Genomic DNA, 24278 nt, shown 5'->3' on the forward strand with positions numbered 1-24278 from the left:
ATGGACATAGCTCAACTTTTCACCCTAACTGATCATATCTTTAACTCTGGCCACTTTTTGGCTATGGAGGGTTCTCAAAAGAGAGAGTAACTTAAAAAACTATGCAAATCCTCACAAATTTATCCCAGAGACTGACTCTCTTAATGGAATCAAAATCTGATTTCAGATCAACGAAGGCTGTATAAAACTTCCCCTCTTGGAGGAACAAAGTTCATAAATTGGGTGAGAGAGGGCAAAATAACTGTTGGTAGAGCAGTCCTTCTTGAAATCGGCTTGTTCCTAAACAAATAAATTATAACTCTTTCCAGTCCTCTAATCCCAACAGGAGATACTTGGTATGGATATTAAAAACCATGTCTAAAAGGCTAATAGGTCAGTAATTTCTAGGGTCATTTGTCACCTTGGGGGGGAGGGCGACAATCCCTACATATTTTTATTAGTAAATAATTTTGCTAACACAGGACCCCATCAAACAATATAGTCCTTATAGACTTCTGCTGGGATAAAATCCTCCCCTTTATTACATTGGTTTTATCAAAATTCTGACTTCCATGGTGGAGACTATAGGGCAGCCTGGATAAGGATAGCAGGTGAGGTCCATCGAGGTAGACCAACCTAAAGAGTTAATAGATGGATTATCATTGTACAAGGCAAAAAAAGTCTCTCCAAAGCATGTCTGGGGTAAGAGCGTCAATTTTTACGTTAATCTTGTGGTAGACCAGGGGTCAGCAACCTTTCAGAAGTGGCATGCCGAGTCTTCGTTTATTCACTTCAATTTAAGGTTTTGTGTGCCAATAATACTTTTTTAAACCTTTTTAGAAGGTCTCTTTCTATAAGTCTATAATATATAACTAAATTAAATTATTGTTGTATGTAAAGTAAATAAGGTTTCAGAATGTTTAAGAAGCTTCATTTAAAATTAAATTAAAATGCAGAGCCCCCCAGACTGGTGGCCAGGATCTGGGCAGTGTGAGTGCCACTGAAAATCAGCTCGCGTGCCGCCTTCGGCACCCATGCCATAGGTTGCCTACCCCTGTGGTAGACCATTGCTGCCATCATCCCAAAATAAAGGAGATTTTTGTTTGTGGCAGTGAATTCAAATTTCTTCCAAAGGACCTTTTGATAATCCAACTTTTTCTTATTCAGCTTTTTTTATAGTCGTTTCTAGGGATAACTAATATCTTGATAGAATAAGAGGAACTATTATTTCCCAGAGCTCTTGCAATAATCTGAAAATGTTTTTTATAAACTGAAGCAATCCGAGTCATGACAGATTCTCTTTTCTTCTAAAGGATACAAAAAAACTTTTTTTTTTTTAATGGTCAAGTCATTCTGTAATTTAACAGTCTCAGTTTGTGTGTGCTTGTGCTCGAAAATTAAGGTCCAAAAAGCTTATTCTTCAGAACTTAACAAATCACTGGGTATGAGCTTCTCTCTGACTTGAAGCTTTACTACTACTACTACTACTACTATCTAGTGCTTTTCATTAGATCTCAAACTGCTTCTTAATCTTTAATATATTTATCCACAGCACCTCTGCAAAGTTGGCAAATGTTAGAAACCCTGTTTTTACGGAGAGTGTCTCTGTGCATTAATTCCCTAAGTGACTTGCCAATGGTGATATAAGAAGTCTTTTGGTGGAGTAGGAAACTGAACTTGGGTCTCCCAAGTCGTAGGCTTGTGCCCTAATCACTGTACCAAATAACAGATTCCACTTAATATACCTTGAGTTTACAGTTTCAAAATCAGGAGTAAAACACAATCTGTCAAAATGCCTTTTAGAAAATGTGGCTGAAGGGCAGAAATTCACCTCCAGTGTTAATGATCACTGTCTGTAAAAGCCACTATAAAACTAGAGAAACGAGACTACCTTAAAATAGAAACTGCAATGTAGTCAAACACATTGCCCCATCTAGAAGATGAGTAAAAAATGACTCTCCAGATCTTTGCCATCTCTACCATTCAAAGTCTCCAACCAAAATCTATTTAAAATTACAGAAGATTTACAACCTGGAGTATTTCTTACCTTGTCCTTAGCGTGTCCGGGGGAAGTGAAGATCACACCCTGTTAAATGAGGTAGGGGGGAAACTAAAAAAATTCCTTATCCCCAGAATTTGGTTGGTCATAAACATTTCTCAAAAGAACTAAGATTGTTGATGAAAACTTTTCCGTAAGCAAATCAATGAGAGATTCAAGCCCTACTCAGAAAGACACACTATAGAAAGGGAAGCTCGAAGGGGCATATGTATCTTCAGGGCTAATGGAGTACATTTATTTGAGAAAATAATACTAGAGGCTTTAAAAATAGGGATTGCCTGGTGTTATTTACTAGTTATAACATTTAACTTAGACCGTGTAGTTCTCTGTAGAAGCAAAAAAGAAAGAATCCTGGCACCTTATATACTAAGAGATTTTTTTGCAGCAGCTTTGTGGTGTGAAATACCCACTTCTTCGGATGCAAGCTCATGCTGCAAAACATTTAACTTAGAGATGAGCAGGGCAAGACCATTTGCAGGTTTACCCATCTTTGCATGCTTCCCACCCTCTTCAGAATTCAAATACAGATTCAAAGCCTGGTAAATCAGACTCATATTTAGAAATCCAGTTTCTTGGAGGAACACTAAATCAAATTGAGATAAATAGTTACTGAAATCCAAATCCTGGGAGTTACTTTTAAGGTGAGCCGTATTCCATACACAGCTTTGATAAATGTTTTGATGGAATCCCTGTCAGGTCCATCTAGTCAATCCCCTTCCCTTTCTAGGGTCTCGGTTGAAAAATTATGAAAAACTGCAGCACTGGTTTTGTGATTAGGCCTAAATGTCCCAGGATAGTGATCTTCACCTCTTCCTGGATGGTGCATAGGACTTGAGTAAATGGGTCTGAGGTTGGGCAGTTTTGTTTCACCCGAGTAACAGGTTATAGTCCAACAGGATTTGCTTGGTGGCCTGGTAACTCGTTTGTTTGTTTGTTAAAAGGAACAAAGATTCTTTCCAGTTGCATTTCATAAGCTTTTTCCCTTTGATCTTTTAAATCTCAATATCTCTATAGTTAAGGAGAGGTTTCACATGACAGATTTTTCTTAACTAGCCACTGAAACTGATGCTATGCAAGACATTTAAATTTACAACCACTAACTTTTAGTTTAGGAAACTTGGGCCTAAGACAAAGAATAATATAGAAGTAAAACTTGCTTTATATATTTATTTCTCTTTATTACCAGAAAATCATTTAGAGAAACTATGCCGTACAGTTTCCCATTAAGTAGCATATGCGTTCTGAATAGATCAGGCTGAATGACTTTTAAGTGAATATTTTGTAAATCCATTGATTAAATCCAGTGCCTTTCCTGTGGCATGAGGCTGAAATTTCAAACTGGAAATAGAGTTTTCTGTATAAATGCTTATCTAGCTCTTAAAAAATTCTGCAAATATCAGCTTGGGACTTTACCTAAATGAAAGACATTTCTCTTCCTGTGCCATACTGCCATGCCTGAGATCAGTGGAAAATGAGTAAATATTGTCCAGCGTGCCTACTGCTATTGTGGAAAGGTGCTATTTTTTTTCTGTTTTTTTTTTTAAGTCAACTGAAAGCAGTATTTTAAAAAGTAGATAATGGATTGTTCACTGTGGCAAAATACCAATATAGGCAGCAGCATACTAAGGAGGCTGCAGTCCAATGGGTAGAGCAAATAATTAGCAGCTACACCATTCTTGGGTTGTAATTACACCTCTACCTCGATATAACTCTGTCCTTGGGAGCCAAAAAATCTTACTGTGTTATACGTGAAACTGTGTTATATTGAACTTGCTTTGATCCACTGGAGTGCGCAGCGCCCCGCGCCACCCCCCAGCACTGCTTTACCGCGTTATATCCAAATTCATGTTATATTGGGTGGTGTTATATTGAGGTAACGGTGTACTTCTGATTCACTCTGACTTTGTGCAGTTTCCTTGAGTGTCAGCGCACTTAGCAAGAGGGAGGAAAAGGTAGCCAGAAGACCATACTGAAAGCTAGAGGCTGTCACTGAAATTTCATATATAAATGTGAACAAAACAAGGATGTAGATGGACATAAAATAAACTTAAGTCTCTCTCCTGTTTTTCAATTACTAGCTTGAACAGATGGAACTTGAAGTTCGCGAAATCCCCGCCCAAAGCCGAGGAATGTATAGCAGTAGAATGAGGAGCTACAAACAAGAAATGGGAAAACTTGAAGCAGATTTTGTGAGTATATTTACATATGATAAAGGATGGCATTTAAGAAGAAACTTACTTTAGTGTAACTGTGTTTCAGAATGAAGTAATCACTTTCTTCCATTTCCCCAACTTTCTCCAATCAACTCCACATGGGCAGACTTTGGGGGAGAGAATAGTCTTAACTCATGCAAGGGTGGAAAGAGCTCTCCTCTCCCTGTCCACAAATGCAATCATATCTGCGCAGAGTTCTTATGTGGGGAAGAACCTCCCTAATCGTTTGCTAGTCTGCAGTCCCAGTTAAACTCTGCAGACTACTTGCTCCTATCATCGTGTGTCCCCCACCCCTTCTTCCGCCCCCCATCTCTCTCTGTCCACACTCTTCTAGCCCTGTTTCTTGGCAAGGACTCAATAGCCGACCATTGTACTTATACTATGAGAAGTCACTTAATTTTACAGGGTATTATAAACTTATGAGACTAGTACGAAGTACCATGTTTATAAGTTACCAGTTATAAACTACACTTTTCAAATGAATCCCAAGTTCACTTCATTACTCAATATCCATGATTTCTTTTCCTTTATGTTTGGATACTCATTGGCTATTTTGCAAATCAGTTATCCTCAGTGGATCTTTCAGGTACCAAATGCAAACTAGCATGGTTCTCCTGTCTGTGTGCTTGTGTTATAGCCTGCAAGCCACCGGTCCTGTTTCTTTTGACTTTAAAATGGTGAATGGATTTGTTGTACACACAATTGTTTCTAAAAGGGCTGGCTGAAGACTTAAAATCCATCAGCTATTTCTTTCTGGGTGTAAGTAGTTCATGTGACACTATAGGGTAAGCAGCTTAATGCTCCATTGCATCCTGAGGGTTGGGCACCAGGTTGACACAGAGTGCTATCTGTAGTTGGGGAGTGAACGTTACTATATATGTTGAGAACCCCCTATGTCTCCATGAAAACTCCTTGCCCCTTTCTTACCGCCTGCCATGTTCTAAACAGCTAAGAGAAGGGAGATTAGCCATGTCACCTTCACAGGGAGAAACTGGAATTGGGTAGGAGGTGAGGGCCCAGTGAGAACAGACTGGGATCTGTATAGTGATGAAACAGGGTTGCTTGCGGGAAGAGAAGGAATGAGAGAGGCCTATGACTGAGCAATAGAAAATAAGTGATGGAAGAGCCTTGGATGGTGATGAGGGAATGCAAAGAGCGCAGAGAGAGAAGAAAAGAGGGAAAGGATCAAAGTGATGGAAAAAAACAAGCAAGAGATTTTCCAGAAAAATGGAGGAAAAGAGTAAAGGATGGAAAAGAGAATGAAAAAAGCAATAGTTATGATTAGAAGTATGTTATGAGAGCTGAATGGTTCAGTTCACTGACGCCACTGTAGCTAAGGTGACAAAAGCATTTGCGTTCTAATACTTGTTTTCAGACACTGATCATTTTCGCAAGTTGTTTACTTACCAGGCTGCGATTCTTTCAGGCTTGCTCTTTACCCAAAGGTGAAGTTTCTGGGAAAGTTTACGTAACAGTGGTTTGGCTGCGCGTTCAAGGAGACAAGGGAGGAAAATACGGCATAAACTCTCTTGGCTTTTTGAGCTGCTCTAATAGTATAGTGACTGGGGGAAAGCCGCTGAAAATTTTCATTGAAATGTAAATGCCTTTTGAATACTCTTGTGAAAATCATCTTGACTGAGTTGTGATCTGTTGGTTGTAAGCAAAGAGTTTACAGCCTAATAGGAGCGCTAGATGACACCTGGAAAATGTGGTGGTAAGTACGTGTCTTCTGAAACAAATTCACTTTTACTGCAGTTGAGGGTAAGTTTCTAATTGGGAATGCTGCAGTTTATGAGCAGGATTTTCTTAGACTCACCTTCTCGAGGTTTGCTGCTCTTCCAAAAGATGCATGCACATGTGGGCTGGCAGATTTAGACATCGTTCTTTATAAGTGGAATTGGAAACTCAACCTGGATCCCATTTACGTTGGCGGCTACTACTCTTCTTTACTGTGTGAAGGAAAGTGAAGCTGTAAGTGGGCATTTATCAAGGCTAGAGCCTAGTACTTCATTTTGGGACTAAACAAGAGGTGGGCAAACTACGGCCTGCGGGACCATCCTGCCCGGCCCTTGAGCTCCAGGTTGGGGAGGCTAGCCCCAGCCCCTCCCCCAACTGTCCCTCCTCCCCTACAGCCTCAGCTCACCACCAGCGCTCTGGGTGGTGGGGCTGCGCGTTCCTGCAGGGCAGCGCGGCAGCGTGTCTGGCACTGGCTGGGCGGCGCGGCTGCCAGACATACTGCTTTGAGCGGCATGGCAAGAGGGCGGAGAGCTGGGGAGTTAGATAAGGGGCAGGGGGTCCCGGGGGGAGTCAGGGGACAGGGAGCAGGGGGCAGTTGGATGGGGTGGAGGTTCTGGTGGGGGGCAGTCAGGGGACAGGGAACAGGAGGGGTTGGATAGGTGTGGGAGTCCCAGGGGGCCTCTCACGGGGTGGGGGTGTGGCTAGGGTTGGGGCAGTCAGGGGACAGTCAGGGGACAAGGAGCGGGGGTGTTGGATGGGTCGGAGGTTCTGAGGGGGGCAGTCGGGGTGGGAAGTGGGAGGGGTCGGATTAGGGGTGGGAGCCAGGCTGTTTGGGGAGGCACAGCCTTCCCTACCTGGCCCTCCATACAGTTTGGCAACCCTAATGTGGCCCTCATGCCAAAAAGTTTGCCCACCCCTGGACTAAACGCAGGGGCTTAGAAGATTTTGTCTTTTTTTTTTTTTTTTATTCAACTGAGAGGACTTTGGTTTAATCATTTCTCTTCTATGTTTTGAAATGTAATGATTATAGCTGTGGATGGCCCTCTCTTGGCCACTTACCTATGTAATTTAAGTAGAAGAATGTGAAAGCTGATTTAAGACTCGTACTGTCTCTTCAAAGTGAATTGCATAAAGCATCTGGATCAGCACTTCTCTCAAACTTTAAAATGAATGACATAACTGGGACTGCAAGTTTAATTTTATACACATTGTAATACAAAAAACTTGACAGAAGAGATTTTTTTTTTTTATGTCTGACAGAGTCCTGAAGACTTACCCCAGCTCAAGCAGTTATTGAAACCGACATTTCGGCAATATTCTTAAAACTTAAGAGCAGGATGGATTAATTCTGCAGACGGTTAGATCCTTTATTTGTAAAGGAGAGGGCATTTAGGCTGAGTGATGGCAGACTGTTTCCAGATGGAGGGAAGTCCACTTGCATTTAGGTTGTGCTGGCCAAAGTGGCGAGAGATTGGGATGACATTGGACTGTGAATGGTTCCTTTACCTCATTGTATGACATTGTCATATCGTCACTGGGCACCTTGATGATTGGATGATACTTCTTGTAAACATTCGTAAATGTTCTACACTTGCTAAGTCTTGAAGTATATTTTGAAATTATATGAATCTTTTAACCTAGTGCAGTCACACTCTGAAAGGTGACTCTCAAAACGGCCTTGCAGGGTTTTGTTAATTGTGCCTCTGTAACAGGGTGCTGGCCTAAGAGGCACTGAACCAGAACCTGCTAGCGCATCAAGGGGAACTGATTGGAGCTGGCAGGGTGCGGCTCATTAAAGGAGCCGAAGAGTAATCACCTGTGAGCCTGCTGGGGAGAAGGCCTATAAAGCTCGCAGGAAGGAAGTGGAAAGGGGGGGAACAGGAGGAGTAAGGAGTGAGGAACTGCTGCTCCTAGCTAGCAACAGGAACTAGCTGTCTGCCGGGTGGCTACCTAACTCCTGTTGAATTGTACAGAGTTGTATATAGATGGTGGTGGGAACGAACACAGGGAAATAAAAGGACACTGGGTTTTGCAAAGTAAGAGGTATCCGGCTGATTTGTACCGCGAGCGATGAAATTCTCGTCTACAGCCTCGTAAGCTAACTTCTAGATATAGGTGGGTTTGTTTTTTTTCTTGGTGCCAGCCTTGCTAGCTCAACCTGAGCTTTCAGAATCTGACTGTTCTTTCCCACACGTCACTGCTATAAAGATCATGCAGTTGGAACTAATCTTCCATACACATCTGTGCAGTTTTAAGTTCAGATTATGCCCCTAGCAATCCCTGTGCAACTTCATAGTTTTCAGTAGGATTGCACAGGTGTAACCGATAGCTCTGTCATTGGAATAAATGGTGCCCAAGAAGGAATAGCATCTAACTCACTCACTCTTGGCTATGTTGGCTCTGCAGGACTAATGAAATTTAAAAACAGTATCTTATTTTTGTCATTAAAGTAAGCAGATTCCATGGGACTCCGACTTGATACGGGGCAGATGCAGATGGTACTGTCTTTTATTAGTCACATCTCACAGTGTAAGAAATTCCAGCCATTGAGGGTCTGATTCCGATACCATGACTTGGGTTGTACAGCACCTTATTCCTAAGGAACCCCTTAATTTCAAGTAAGTTCCTTACTTGTGTAGTAGCATACTATTCATCATGAGCGAGGACATGAGAAGCTGGCCCATAAAAGGTCAAGCTGTATGAAAGTTTTGTACTAAAAATACCATCAGTAAACTCTTACATAGCCCTTTTATGTGGATACAAGTAATGTAGGTAAACTTTAGTTTTAATAGCTCTTTTTAAAAATGAAATACATCCTAGTGAGTATCAGCTAGGAGTGAGCCTTTACTGCTGTTGAATCCAGAATCTGGTAATGCTAAAGGTAATATAAAATATCACTACTTGTTTATGTTGTGGAATGTGCTTGCAGTTTATGTATGCCATGGTAAGGGCTCTATCTTGTGGCTAAATGTGGAGTTGCATACTGCTTGTTTTTGCTTTGCAGAAAATCTCTTAACTAAAGCCCTAGGGCCATCTCTTAAAGGAACACTCAACTTGAAATCCACTCACAAGTGGCTTCCGTTACTATATCTGCCTCTTAGTCCCTCCGCCACTGTCTATGGTTTTACAGTTGCATCTGTTAAATGTTTTTTCTCTCCCTGGATGCTGTGTGAAGGACCCACCTGACTAGTGACAGCAGACTATGACAGACTTTGCTATCAAATGCTCAAAAGTCTAAAAGTGAAAAAATGTTTTTTTTCTGTCATCTTTTGGTTATAGTGATCTTAGATGGTAATACCTCAGAGAAAACTAGAGCATGCTTAATTAAAAAAAACAAACACTTTTCTCTGTTTGACAATATCCCTTTAAACACTGATGTTTTATAGAACCGGATGGCACAGATAATGGGATATTGAGCTTTCTCGTCTGAATCCATCCTAAATTGGTGTTGGCCACAAGTTGTACTTCAGAATTAGCACTAACTGAAAATTATTATTAAATTATTTGTATTATAGAGCCTAGCAGCCCCAATCATACACCGGAACCCCATTGTGCTAGGTGTGGTTGCAAACAAAACAAAAAAATCTCCATCTCCCAAAGAGTGTACGATAGTGGACAAGAGAGAGACGATACATACAGATAGACAGGGAAGTACAAGCAAACAATGAGATAATATTGGTCAGCATGCTAGGTTGTGGCTCATTTTCTAGCAGACAAGTACCTATGTTGCAGAAATGAATACCAAATAACCATTACTCAAAACTGTGTTTAATAGATCTGTGTAAAACTGCCAGCGTGCATTCCAAAGAACTGCAGACATAGGAGCTGTTGTTCGTCTACCGTTATGCCCTCTGGATTGGATTGAGATAAAACTTTAATGGACAAAACTTTGGACTATTGCCTCTAATGTTGTATCTTGTCTGTGGGTAAACAGAGCAGGGTCATGAGCGGTGATTTCAGCATGTTCCAAAGGTTAACTCAAATGTTTTTTTCCTCCACCCTAGGAAGTCTATATGTGCATGTTATGTAATTTTTATTTTTTCTTACTCTCCACATTGCCTTCACACGTGCATTTTACAATACTGGCTGCATGTACTGTGGAGAATGTTCTCATTGGAAAACACTGTCCTTCTACTTGCAATGCCAAAGTTGATTTGCCCCCCCCCCCCCCCCAACTGTTCCATGACTGTTGGCGCCTTCATGAAATAAATATAGCAGGTCTCCTTGCTAAATGAAAGAATCCGTTCCCATTCAGCACCAAATAACATGCAGAGCTGCAAGGCACCTAACTGAAAGGCACTTTAACTGGAAGTTTAGTGGACACTATTCTACATAAAGAACACTTCTCTGTAGGAATATAAATAGTTGTAAGTGCCACCTGTCCCAAAACTGGGTGTTTGTGTAAATAAAAAATCCCCTACAACCACAGTTTACACAGATGAAGACGGCACATAAGCTACATTTTTGTCTAGACCAATAAGCTAATTTTCTTGTGTGCTCATACTCGTACATCCCATCTTACACATTCAAAGTACTGTGGAAGCATTCCAGTCCATTTGTTTCTCCGTGTTTTTATTGATAGTCACTGTATAATATTAAAACATTGTATATACTGTAGCTGATTGTTCCTGGAGCACCCTTCATATATCACTTGCTGTCTTGACTTAGATTATGAGCTCTTCGGGACAGGGACTCAATTTGTATGTTTCTGTAGCGTGCCTGGTGCAATGGGGCCTTGACCCTGGTGGAGACTTCTGTACTGTAACAAAAATCTGAAGTACAAAAAAATCAATACATGAAACAATCATTCCTTTAACGCCCCATAACTATTGCTGAAATAAAAACTACAATAGAACACTTTGAATATCAAAAAGGAAACTTAAATGGAAGATATGGGGAGAAGAAAGTAGCACTGTGGACAAATACATTATGCAAGGATTTTAACAGTTACAGTAGAAGAACTATTTTTGAAGTTCTAGCACTATTGTAGCATAGTTGCATTTCAGCCAATAGCTTGATTTTTTTTTTTCAAACTTGTAACTGGGAGGAAGTCTTTCCAATTGTGATGAATATTACAAAAACAGCTCCTATCAGTAAGCTTTACAAATACTTAGGAAGGTTGTCAGTGTGGCCATATCGAGGAGGGTTATGTCAGCTGGAGTTAGCTTTTTGTCATGTGACTTCAGTAATAAAGTACCATTTGAATCCAAAAACATTGATCTGGACCATGGTAATAAGTACACCTGTCAAATCCTGAGTTATCAGATACTACTTTCATGCTCCCACCCCTTCTTCTAGTCCACTCTTGTTCACCCTTACTGCCATCCATACTACCATTTGGAAATAAAAGAACACTTGCTAACCAGATTAGGTAGTGCCAGATATATGTGAGCCTAAATCCCCTTTCACTTTCTGGTTTAATTAAAATATTTAAGTTAACTCTTCTGCACCACATTGTTTCTGCTACATCATGTTTTCAATTTATTTGTAAAAGAGCAAGGCAGTGTTTTCTCTTGCGTATTTACAAATTGTGTTTTGAGCAGATGTGTATAAAATGCAGCTTGGAGCTGAACCTACTTTTAAAAAAGAATTAGACTTAAGTCCCATCTACAATAGGAAACAGACTCATTGCAAACAAGTTGTTTGATGTTTCTTAAATAATTTAAATCTTGTTCACGCTAGTAAGAGAACTGTTTTCAGCACAGGTTCAGGGGAGAATAGGTTCCCCTGAACTTGTGCCGAAAGCAGTTTTACTGTTAGTATGGACACAATGAAGCTGACCTGACAAATTTCAAACTCTCTTCTGAAACTGATTTTCTCCATTGTATGGTGGCAATTAAACCATTTTCGGGCCCTAGTTCAGAGGAGCATATTACATTAAAACATCTGTACTGGGTTCATTTCTTACTATGAAAAGGTCTTGTTGCAAGTCACCTGTCTTCAATCATTGTCAAACACACTTTCCTTGGGGAGAAGAGAAGTTTATTTAATCACTTTAAAGATGAGGACAAAACTGGACTATTGACAGGTTTTTACTTACAAAATGAGTTAGACTAAAGGTGAAAGAAGGCCAAGTGGATTTATTACTGTTTGTGTGCATGTAGGGGTCTCTCCACCCTTTGATCACCTCTGCTCATGTAAAAGTTTGAGAGTGCCTCTGCTGTAGCACTTATGCTCAACAAGTGCCCTGTGTGGAAGGAACAGAGGAATGGCTATTCTCTTTATAACCATCCTCTGCAAAAATCTTCTATAGGAGCCATGTTGCTAGTTGGGGCCAGGAGCTGTGGTTGGATCAGTTGGGTACTGCATACTCTCCAGATTACTGAATTTGTGTGGCCTTTCCTCTCTCTGTACTTAGTTCCTCCTCCTCCTCCCCAAAATACTCCCCCTTACAGATACACAGCCAGGAAAATTCAAGAACCTCATGAGGTTTTTCCACACCTGTGTCCTCCTTTGAGGGTCTCTCTTGTGGGAGGAGACTAGCCATGAATTCCCATTCAGTAAATTATATCCGCTTTAATATCAATTAATTAGATATGACACACAAGAGTTGTGAGAAAGGGGAAGGAGATGCAAAAGATTACTCTAGCGTTACCCAAGCCCCAAACTGAATTTCTAAAGGGAGGTTAAGCCATAAAGTAATCTGGCTCAGTAGTAAAGCCTTAGGTACCTCTAAGGATCTGGAAAATTCACTCCTCTCTGCTTGCACCTTGAGAAAATTTATGGCATGAGTGTGTGAGTGAATGAGAATAATAGAGCGGCTGGATGGAATTATTTCTCCATGAAACTTACCAGTGATGATTCCCTCTTCTTAGAGAGAAGTGTGAAAAAGAAGAGTTAATATGCTTCATTGATAATTATTCTAAGGGGTTATGATCATCTGAATTGTGATTCCTTAGGGACCAGTTCAGTGAACCAGCATTTATTTTTTGGTTTATAAACTTTAGGTATCATTTACAAAGATTTCTTCTGTGCCTGATCAGTAAGCTAAGTCCAATAATATGATTCCTAACAGGGGGTGATGGGGAGGGTCGCGGAGGAGGGGTTGGGGAGGAGGGGGACAAGTAAAAGGGAAAGTAGAGAACTGGGGTTATTGTTAATCTGATTAAAGAATATTAATGCTCTCAACTAATTTCACCTTGATATTCTTGTACAGTTCTTAATAAGGCTACTCAAAGATGTACAGAAATCTTCACCGTGCCAACATGTAGGCATCTTGTTCTGGAAGAACCATCTCTAGATACTTCAGTTTCCATGACATTATCATTTTTCAGTCTTGGAGGGTGTCAACAACTGTAATGCCAGTGTGGTGATGGTGATAATGAGTTTAGTAAACCCCTGCCTCTCAGCAATTGGACTGACCCAGTTATTTCAGATAAACCTACCATCAGATAGTGACTGAGGGATCCTGGTGACCTGTCTTGAATTTGAACTAGTGATCTAGAGATAAAAGGCATTGGGTCCCCTGAAACATCCAGTGCATTCCAGTTCTCTTTCATTGCACCCACAAGAAAGGTACTGTATCAGAGTAGGTTTTAAATCACTCAGTTTTAGCATAAATTCACTTGCAATGTATCACTTATGCCATTTAGTGGAAAATCAGTATGATTGTAATTGGGACTTTAGTGCAGAAGCAGTGTTGATTTCTGTCACCTGTCAATCTGCTCTATTACTCAATGTATAAAGATGCCTGGATGTTGGCAATGACCAGACTTCCCTGCTCACCATCCTACACTTTTGTTTCCCCGTCTGTACGTAACAGTATGTGTTAAATCTTCCTTTGCTCAGCAAAGCTTCAAATCTTTTGTTTGCTCTTGTTTGTTTGTTTTTGTTTGTTCGTTCACATTGGCAGAAACAACATCCAATCTAATTAATGTAGTTCTAACCACCCACAAAGGTAACTTCATATAAAGGAAGTGTGATTCTGGTAGAGGAATGTGACTATAAAACTGACATCATGGCTTTAATATTTTATTCTCGCTCAGCGATTCCTTATCTAAGTCAAATGATACTCTTCTACCTGGCAGCTCCAAAAAGAATCAAGTTGTTTTCATTCTGCCTCTGATATCATCACCAGTAATAAAGATTCCACAGTTGGAACTTAGCTGTCAGTTTTGATGATGCATAGAATCATAGAATCATAGAATTCAAGATCAGAAGGGACCATTATGATCATCTAGTCTGACCTCCTGCAAGATGCAGGCCACATAAGCCGATCCACCCACTCCTGAACTAAACAGAACAGAATCTAGCTTACTCTCCCATAGTCACATGGGCTCCCTGGTACTAATAAAAGTAGAAACTTTTTTATTTTTGTCTCCAAAATGAATACATATGACTTCAGAAAATGCCAGGAGCTGGCAAATTGAACAAGAAATATCATTTTTTACATGGTCACTTCTCTGATTATATTCACAATGTTTAAAATTCCTAAACAGGTTATCTCATTTGTGTTTGGCTACAGAATAAGGAGAGACATGAGCTACTGATAATGTTTTGACATTAGAAGGATTAATTATAGAGCTTTTTAAAGTTCTTTTTTAGTTTGTTCAGACACTGACACTAGATGGCACTGTTTGTTTGCAAAGCAAGTTTTTTTTTTTTCTTTCCTTTTTTCTGTTTGGTAGTAACTGAAATTACTGTTTCATGAATAAAATATTTCTGATGGGATTTGCATTTCTATATTGGCTGAAGATACTGTGTTGTATGTTTTATTAACCAGCCCAGTGCAACTGTCAGCCTATTAAAGAGATCCAATGGACCCTGTTTAGCTAAATAAACTAAATAAGTCCAATTCGTCAAATTGTGTTCCTGGCTGTTTATTTTCCATTCTTTTGATGTACAGTTTATTTTAAGTTAAAGTTGCGTAGATTTAAAAATTAATGGGGAAAATAGAATTTAGTGTTTGGAACATGGAAAGACTAATTGCTGTGGTCCAAAATAGCTTTGCTTTTAAGGTGAAGTTGCTCTTTGGCAAATGGTCAACTTTTTATTGATGACTGATTAACTGCCCCATGGCAAAAATTGTTTTGATAAATAAATGGTGTATGGCCTCTTTTATCTGCTTGTTGAAGTCTGTGGCTTTCATTAAACAAAACTTTAAATAGGAGCATAATTATTTTTTTTAGGAAGTAACTATCATACATAAACAAACAATTTTATTGCAAAATGTGTGGGGGGGATTAGTATTTATATACTTCATATTTTAAGGAGATATATTTTCTCTGTTACTGAAATAACTATTGCATGATAGTAGTCATTTTATAAAGTAAATAATACTCTGACACTACAAAAATGCTGTTGGGCTAATTCTTTATATTGTATGTTGTGGTGGTGATACTCAATAGCAGTATTGAAAATCTTTGTTCTTTCTACTCTACTATTTCAGAGCTGGTTTACTTAGCTTATTTTTACAGCAGAATTTTGCTATAGATTCGTGTAAGGTAAACCTATGTATTTGTGCTAAAGCTGGTAGCATATGGGGAACTATTCTACGAAACCTCTTTAAAGATTGTTGTCAAAAAGCAAATATATTTATACTTTTGTTAGCATGAGAAGGGGGAGGAATAGTGGTGAGTGGTAGCTATTTTCCTTTCTGGTGATTTCCCGAACACTATTTTTGAGATGTTCCGTATTAACTTTTGCATGTTTTCCAGGAGATTGAACTTGCACAGTATCATGTATTGCATAGTTTTACTTCTGTATTCTTGTGTTACCAAAAACGGAACACTGGGTTTTAATACAACAATAACCACATTTCAGTCAAATTGCTTTTTTTAGTTTTCCAGATAAGTCCATGATATAATGGAGTAAATAAAAGCCTTTGCTAGGAACTAAATTGTATGCCTAAACTTTATGGTGGTAAAGTTTGTCAACAGAAATCACATGATCAGTGAATTCTGCTGTCTCTCTTTTTTCACTAATATACTGGAATATTGTCAAAGTTGCTGTTCACCTTAAGGGCAAATTTTACAGATATTTTTAGAAAAGCTATCAATATTGAGTGAAATACTATTTTTCTATATAGATGAATTCCTGAAATAAGTTTTTGAGACAAATGTAAGTCTAAGTCATTCTATTTAATTGCTAAAACATACAAGTGTCAACTTGTTATCCCTGTGATGTAGCCAGCTGATTATGTATACAGCACTGATATGCCATAACTGGCACAGAAGTAGAGGGTACTTTCCGCTATATTTCAGCGTTACATAATCTAGTAGACTAAATGATGCGGACAATACCTTGAAATGGACATGTGTTTTTATTCATGTGGAAATATGTCCTTGCTTTTCAGAACGAGGTTGGTGAGAGCAAGTGGGTTAGACTAGTTTTTCTCCTAATGATTATTCCTGAATCTATTTTTTTTTTTAACATTAAAGGGATTGAATACCTCTACTCCGCATTTGCAATTTAGCATGTAGTAGCTGTCCTTATCGATCAGAGTCCCACTGTACTAGGTGCTGGGCACAAACACATAACAAAATTATGGTCCCAGCCCCATGGAGCTTACAGTCTTACATTGACTTGCAATGTGCACAGAGTTGGAGAATAACTGGCTACTTCAAGGAAATTCAATATAAAAAATACATATGCTGTGTATTTTGCTTACCTGGAAACTTAACTTTTGTGTACGTTGATAACAAGCAGACCAATAGACTTGGGCCTCTTTAATCCTTCATCTCCATTTTGTGTTTGGTATCAGGGTAGCCATGCTGTGAAAATTAGGGGCATTCTAGCACTTGACAATCCTTGCGGTGGCCTCACTCATAAACAAGGAAATGCTCAATACAAAAAAAAAAATTAGGAAGGGCAGAAGAGTAAAAGCAGACATTAAACAGGAGTATGCCCTTTCTCCACCGTAGATTAACAGATCAAATCCAGACAGAGTTGGTTGAGCATGAAAGCTGTTGCCATCTGATGGTTATTAATACCTGATGTGAAATGAAGTTGGTGGCCTCAGTCCACTTCCCAGTGGACAGGTGTTTGCATCACATAGACAATCTGGCCTACTAGTCCGAACAGGAGTTGGGTCTAGTGGGCAGAGCAGGCGTCCAGGTTGGGGAATGAAGCCAAGGGGCAGCGCCAGAGTCAATTGCCAATTACCAGAGCCAAGAGTCAAGCCAGGGTTGGAACCAGGAATCAAAGTTGCGGATCAGAGCTGAGATCAGATACCAAATGCTGGATCCAAAGGGTCAAGCCAAAGTCAGGATCAGAATTTGGAGGTCAGGGTTGGAGTCAGGGCTGGTAACTAATGATTGGAAGCAAGGCTTAAGGGCAGGAGCTGGAGGAGAGGCAAGGATCAAGCACTCAGCGTGAGCATGATGGGAACAGGAAAGAAGGTAGGAGCCGAGCAGGAATAAGAAATGGCTGGGTCCAGGAGACAGGTATGCATAAGGTCCAACTCAGCCACAACAGGAAATCACCATGTTGCTCAGACAAACTTCCTGTGCCACCTCCTGGCTTAAGAAGTGTAATTGGACCAATTGGTGGAGCTCGGTGTTCCTCCAGTCAGGGGTCCTGTGGGTGGTACCTTGGCTGAGGCTGTAGTCCTTCTAGTTTCTCAGACCACCAGGTTTTAGCAGACATTAGGTGGAGGACAGGATGTGGTGGCTGTCTGGGGACTCCCAGGTCTGGGTTCAAGACCCAGGACATCACAATCTGCTACAGCAACTTGACCAAGTAGGACACTGCATTACTCACTCACTCCAGCATTGGTCTTTTTTGGTCAGAGTGGAAACACATTAGCTAGGCTGTAGGGGAAGGTTCTGTTCAGCTGCTACACCTATTCTGTAGGGAGCCCAATACAAAGCCTGTTGAAGTCAAAGGAGACAGATTCCTAGTGTGTTCAGGTGGGTGTTGATCATACCCTACATAAATAGAAAACTACAGTATCTAAGGCTGTCTGTATAGCACCTTTCAGACGCATCAATTCACATGCACAAACCTTTGTTCTAGGTTTAAATCAAGTATTTATGTGTGACCTTCAACAGCTGCCTAGGGTACATAGCCAGACAGTACTGAAGCCATTAGTTTTTGAATGATTCAGGAAAAGTTGTTTTTTATATCTTGTTTTATTTTAAATTGTGCATTAACAGAACTTCATTAATTTCTAGTTGAGCAACCTTTTAAAATGAGGCAAATCAGTTAACACACATCAGAAGCTATGGGCTTGCTCAAGTACTTACACTTTGAGTGTAAGCTTTTGGGGGCAGGAACCATCTTTTTGTTCTGTATTTGTACAGCACCTAGCATAATGGGGTCTTCATTCATGACTGAGGCTCCTAGGTTCTGCAGTAATACAAAACAGAAATAATAGGTTAAAAAATATTTGTAGTCCCATGTGGTGAGAATAAGGTTGCCAAGTCCACAGGTTTCTTGTAACCGTGGGTATTTTTTTTCTTCGCTGGTAATCGTAGGTTAGTTTTGTTGTTATGGGTAGCTATACATTGAACTATCATTTAAATTACTTGGGGCTTTATAAATTACATTGCCAGCATCCCCAAAAGAGTAAAATATTTTTTTCTAGGGTTATGGTAAAAAAAGGTAAAGGTTAAATCAGAGGTAGCTAATCTCAATTTTCTAGTCTAGATGGAACCTTAGTATTCCCTTTTGTCTTCTCCTCAGCTTTATGCCTTTATCATACTGTCCTTTTTGGATCCTCACCTCAGCCCAAGACATTTGGGCTGCACCTCTCTTCCTGCAAATACGGGATGCAGTTCAGCCTTGTTCATAAGGCTCTGGGACTTAGACCTACCTTTTCCATCCTCTCACTAGATACTAAGCCTTTATAGGAATCCTACTTTTAAATAGATAATTTTAGGGCAGCAATAAGCAAAATCTCCTCCAATTTTCTCCCCACCCTCTTTTTCTTTCTTTCCAAATGTTAGAGGTTTTGCTCCTTCAAGGGCCTTTTCTGTTTGTTCCACCTCTTCTCCCATTATGGTGGAACAAGCCAAATGGAGCAAGCGAAAGGCCAAGAAGTGCTTCTTTAGCATGGGGACTTTCCCAGGAGCCACAGAAGGTGTGTTCTACCATAGCTGCTTCCTGCCTGCAGAACCTTGCTCTGTCGTGGGAAGGGGGGGATCATAGTTTTGATGTTTTCTTGGGGCCTTCTCATCCTTCCTGCATATCACCAGCTCAGACTCCTCAGAAAACAACTCCATAAATGGGGATCAGCCTTTTTCAGCACTTCAGGCTTAGCAAGCAAAACCATCTTCATTAATTTCATTAGGGACAAATCAAAAAATCCCCCCCGCTCCCATCTCAATCCACCTGGAAAGGGAAAAGCTCCAAGATCCCATCCTCTGTTCTTAATTGAGTAATTTTGTCAGGAATCTGGCATCCTTTAGGTGCCTTACCTCCTTCCCAAATGGCAGATTTGGATTCCTGTTTGTGAGACTTCCCTCCACTTCTTGTTCTCTCTTGTTTTAGATGAGGTGCACCAGGGCGTGGGACCTCCTTTCATTGCCTCCCGCATCGGAATACCAAAAAAAAAAAAAGAGAGAGAGAGAGAGAAGCCCTTGTGGGATGACCACTGTCCCCACCAAAAAGCACAGCAAATATCCCCAAAGCACTCCAGAACCTCACTTTTTTTTCTACAGCTTTATCCCCTTCCCTAAAAGAGAATGACTCTTGTCTTCAGATTGTAATACCATGCTAGAGAAACAGGACAAATTCTTTCTCTGATCTGTTTCAAACCTTCAGATTCAGCCAGGGAAAGATACGGTACAGGCCATAAACATTAGTGGATATTTTTCTTAATTCCTTGGCATGCTCAGTATTGCCAACACTAAGCATTTAAAAATCTTGAGTTCAGCCCAGTCAAAATCTTGACATTGGCTTAAAACTCATGATATTTTATAAATAATACTTTTTGGGTTCTCTTTTATTATCCATCAGTATTTGAACGTTTAGCATTTGTGTTTTTGAGCTTTCTGTACAACCCTGAGGGCTAGCGACGCTTCTTTAAGAAAAACACCACATTTCATGAAACTTGCAATAAAATCACAAGAGTTGGCAAATTTGTGGCTGAAGTATATATTGTCTATTATTAAAAACAAGTGCATGCCACTTTTCCTCATTTCAATAACTGGATTTTGAGAAAAATGTCTCCTGTCTCCTATGAAAGACTGTTTTGTTTTATTTGTTTGTTTGTTTGTTTATTTTGGGGGTGAACACTGTGGGGAACTCCCCAGCATGACTTTATTTTGTGGAATATACAGATTTGCACTCCACTGATAATACTCCAGATTTTGCCAAGACAACAATTAGGTTTATATATCAATAGCTACCTGGTTAATGGCAAGCAGTTTTGTGTTAGAACTATATCTTTGATAAATGAGTTTGCATCTTTCTCTTGGCTGTCAGGGATAATTCCATGTTTTCATGGTTTCACTTTTTAAAAATCTGAACATGACTGTGTGTGCACATGTGCATTGATCATATGTGCAAACATCTTTATAAGCAGGGCTTTATTGTCCCATCCCACTTCTATAAACAACCACTTCTGTTGTCCCACTTCTGCAAACAGAGGGGACTTGGGACTTGGTTGGGAAAGTGTGCCTGAGCGAGGACACACAACAGGCAGAAGTACTGGTAGTATTCCCCCAATCTCCAGGGAAGGCTTTCCATAGGCATGACAGGGAGACTATGTTGGACAGGCTACCACTTTCCACAGCATCTCCCCATCCCCAATGCTACGCAGACAGTAGTGTAAGATAGTACTACCTTTGCCATGCTATCGTGAGGACTAGGAGGGAGTGAAGATGGCCTTGCCCTTGAAGACCTCCCAAAATCTATAGGCTAAGGGGTCTGAACTCCTTCCATGCCTGTTCTGCAGTGAATGGTTATTAAATCTATGGAGTCCACACCTGAGCTACTTCTATAGTCACTTGCTAATGAGGTTCTGCTTCCTTGGAACACTCCATTGTTTGGTCCCTCAATTGAGGAATAAAATGTTTTTCTTTTCTAGGTCCTTAAAACCAACCAACTTTGGATTTCCAGATCTCTTGTATTTTAAACAAAAGGTTTTTTATTATTTTAATTGTAGTCATATCAGAAAATTTTATTTGAGAGCTACCCTCATTATTGTGAGTTTTAGTTTTGTGGCCTGCTCATAGCAACCAGATGAGTTACTAAAGAAAATCAGTGTTCAAAAGTCTATCAAGTTGTCCTGATGCTTGCTGTTTTTAGTTGGAAACTGTGACTACATAAATGCTAGTCAAATATTTGCAGATAGAATTTTGGTGACTTGCAAGTATGACTTTTTTTTTTCCTCCCCATTTTGGTTAATTTTTTAGTCACCTGACAAGGACTGGTAAGAAAACAGAAATAGATGGGAAGGTGTATTGTACATCAAGTTTTTCTCACTTTTCTCACTTGTAATTTGAACAGCAGAAAAAAATCAGGTTTCCCACATTTCTAGTGCATTTCAGAAGTCCTTAAATCCAGTCTATGATCCCATGTGGCATACAAATATTAGTGGCTGATACTACAATCATAGAATATCAGGGTTGGAAGGGCCCTCAGGAGGTCATCTAGTCCAACCCCATGCTCAAAGCAGGACCTAATCCCCAATTAAATCATCTCAGCCAGGGCTTTGTCAAGCCTGACCTTAAAAACCTCTTAAGAAAGGAGATTCCACCCCAGTGCTTCACCACCCTCCTAGTGAAAAAGTTTTTCCTAATATCTCTCCCCCCACCCCACAACTTGAGACCATTACTCCTTGTTCTGTCATCTGGTACCACTGAGAACAGTCTAGATCTATCCTCTTTGGAACCCCCTTTCAGATAGTTGAAGGCTGCTATCAAATCCCCCCTCATTCTTCTCTTCTGCAGACTAAACAATCCCAGTTCCCTCAGCCTCTCCTCACAAATCATGTGCTCCAACCCCCTAAACATACTGTTAATATCTGGTTAGTCATGTATTGATTGTCCCCACTGTACTCTTTTTTTTTTTTTAACTGAACTAGTAAAAATTCCTTTTTTCTTAAAGGGAAAAACAAACGTTCTCTTTCGTGGTATCCTCGGCAAACCTAGCGTATTCTGAGAAATCAGTGTCCTTTATTTTGATATAAAGTTGCATTTGGAAGCTTTGGAGTGCTTCAAAATATTTTGGCATGTAGTAGCACTGAATGGGTTAGTCTCAGTTGTAACTGTTCCATACAGCACATTTTATTGAAGTGTACGCATGGACCTAGTCAAGAAAAATGTATGCACTTACAAAGTGGACCAGCCTAATACCAGCCTCCTCATCTAATATGTTTGTTCTCCTTTGAACTGATTCATTCTACTTGCCTTTGTTGACTCAACTCCAGATGTTTGTTCCATATTTTAACCAGCTTTTGAAAGTGTTTCAGCTGATAGGCTAAGGAGTTGACTCTTGCTTCGGGTACGTTTGGGTGTGTATTTATAAAGAGTTGCATTAGTACAACTGGAAGGTCTTTTGAGTGCCACAGGGCTGTGTTATAGAGGAAACTGTATATTTTTGTTGCTTCAAGTCAGACTTGCAGTTCACTCCTATGTAACCCTACAGTGTCTGGACATAAGCAAGAGTGGGCTGTCCATCTGACATTACAAACAAAGAGCTGGAAGTACAGTAGCAATGGCACTGTGAGTTGAAATGCACCAGACACCTGTCAGAAAACAAGACAGTAGGAAGTGTTTGTTCTACTGCCCGGTTGCAAGGCTGTATTCAGGCTGGATTGTACATCAGATTTAAACTAATAACCTTATTTAATGTGTCCCAAATAATTTCAGAAATGAAATCTTGTGTGTGTTTAAATAAGAGAACTACTTCTGTGATCTTAATATTTTAAAAACCAGCCAAGGGTAACTATAATTCTTTAAGAATTTTAGAATCTGTCTCTAGACTGCACTGTTGGACAAATCTCTTAGAAAATAGCCAGGTGAAGAAAAACATATGACACACTTATTGACAGACAAGAGCCAATAAACCCAATTGGATTCAGGAAGCTGAGAAACATTTTAATAACTTTTTGACATTTTCCTGTAGTCCTTATTTACCTTATCAATAGTTGTGGTGACATATGATTGTCAACTTTTTATATTAAACCATACTAATAAATTAAACATGTTGTGTTTATACCTGATGAAAGCTGACGTTTTGGAAAGGTGTTAAAATATACTGACAGGTCTTGTTCATAAGCTCCTTTGGTATAAATATGTAGATGACATCTTTAGATATTGTTTGTACATAAGCTGATAGGCAGGAAGCGTTGACAACGTAACAAATGCAAATGTCAACCCCACAATTTAACCTTTCTGTGTAGGAAAAGATGTTAGTTTTAAGTTACATGTATCTTTTAACTTTATTTTCAAAGTTTTTTTTTTTTTGAGCCTGTTATCATTGCTGTTTCATGTGCCACTGAAAGAAGCAGTGCAATAAAAAAGATTTGCACTTAAGAGCTTTTCTCGGTGGTGTTTCTACTTAAATGACTACGGCTGAGAGTAGTTTTTTTTTCTCTCTAATTCTTTTTATTTCTCATGTTCATCTAGTATCTACTGAATCTTTCTGTAGCATCACCTGCTCATATTTGACTTGCCAAGTGTACAACGGTTGTAAGGGTGGCTCAAGGGCAATACAATAATTAAAAAAAAAAAAATTCCATTCCTCATGTCAGAGCAGCTATTGTTACAGTAGCCATGCGGCCTTGGCTCCAAACCAGGGCAGAGCTGCTTAGTGTACAAAATATTACTCTCTTGTGTGACTCGACCCCTCTCAAGTTGAAACCAGTGGTGCCACAAACCTAGTGTACAGCCCCTATTTGACTCCCCCCCCCTTTTTTTTTATTGTAAGGAAGCTCCATTGCTATCAAATCTTATGAAGAGGTGAGTACCTACAACTCCCAGTGAAATGCACTTACTGTCTCCATGAAATTGTCTAGACTACTTTAGATGAGGATACTGGGGCATTGATATGTCTCAGGATCAGGCCTAAAGACAGTACCACCATATACTTATATTACTAATAGGCCATTTTCAAAGGAAGGTATTTTGGCAGGTGCTTCCTACATCTTGCTCTCTATACTCTTCTCCTCTTCCCACCCCTCCGCCTCTCAAAAACAGTAGTTCCACAGCTTACCTATGTCAGCTCCATAAAACAGGAGTCTTCACTAGCTTATAGCTCTTGAGAGCTGCATGAGTCTGCTAAATCACTTATCAGACCTGCAAGCTCTCTTACACTTAATGGCCTTATAGAACTATTTGGGCCAAATCCATAAAGCTATTTGGAGCAATACTATTACTGCAGTAGTTTGGACCATGTGTATA

General features: G+C 39.9%; 1 protein-coding gene across 3 annotated transcripts in view; it reads left to right on the forward strand.

Annotated features, from left to right (window-relative positions):
- VTI1A (vesicle transport through interaction with t-SNAREs 1A) overlaps positions 1-24278 on the forward strand; it is a 330836-nt gene that overhangs the window by 15319 nt on the left and 291239 nt on the right. For all 3 annotated transcript variants that reach the window (XM_039546824.1, XM_039546825.1, XM_039546826.1), the window contains exon 3: positions 4117-4227. In XM_039546824.1, the coding sequence (XP_039402758.1) occupies positions 4117-4227 (111 nt within the window). The remainder of the gene's footprint in view (positions 1-4116; positions 4228-24278) is intronic.

This window comes from Mauremys reevesii, linkage group 7 (genome assembly GCF_016161935.1).
Source record: "Mauremys reevesii isolate NIE-2019 linkage group 7, ASM1616193v1, whole genome shotgun sequence".
NCBI lineage: Eukaryota > Metazoa > Chordata > Testudines > Geoemydidae > Mauremys > Mauremys reevesii.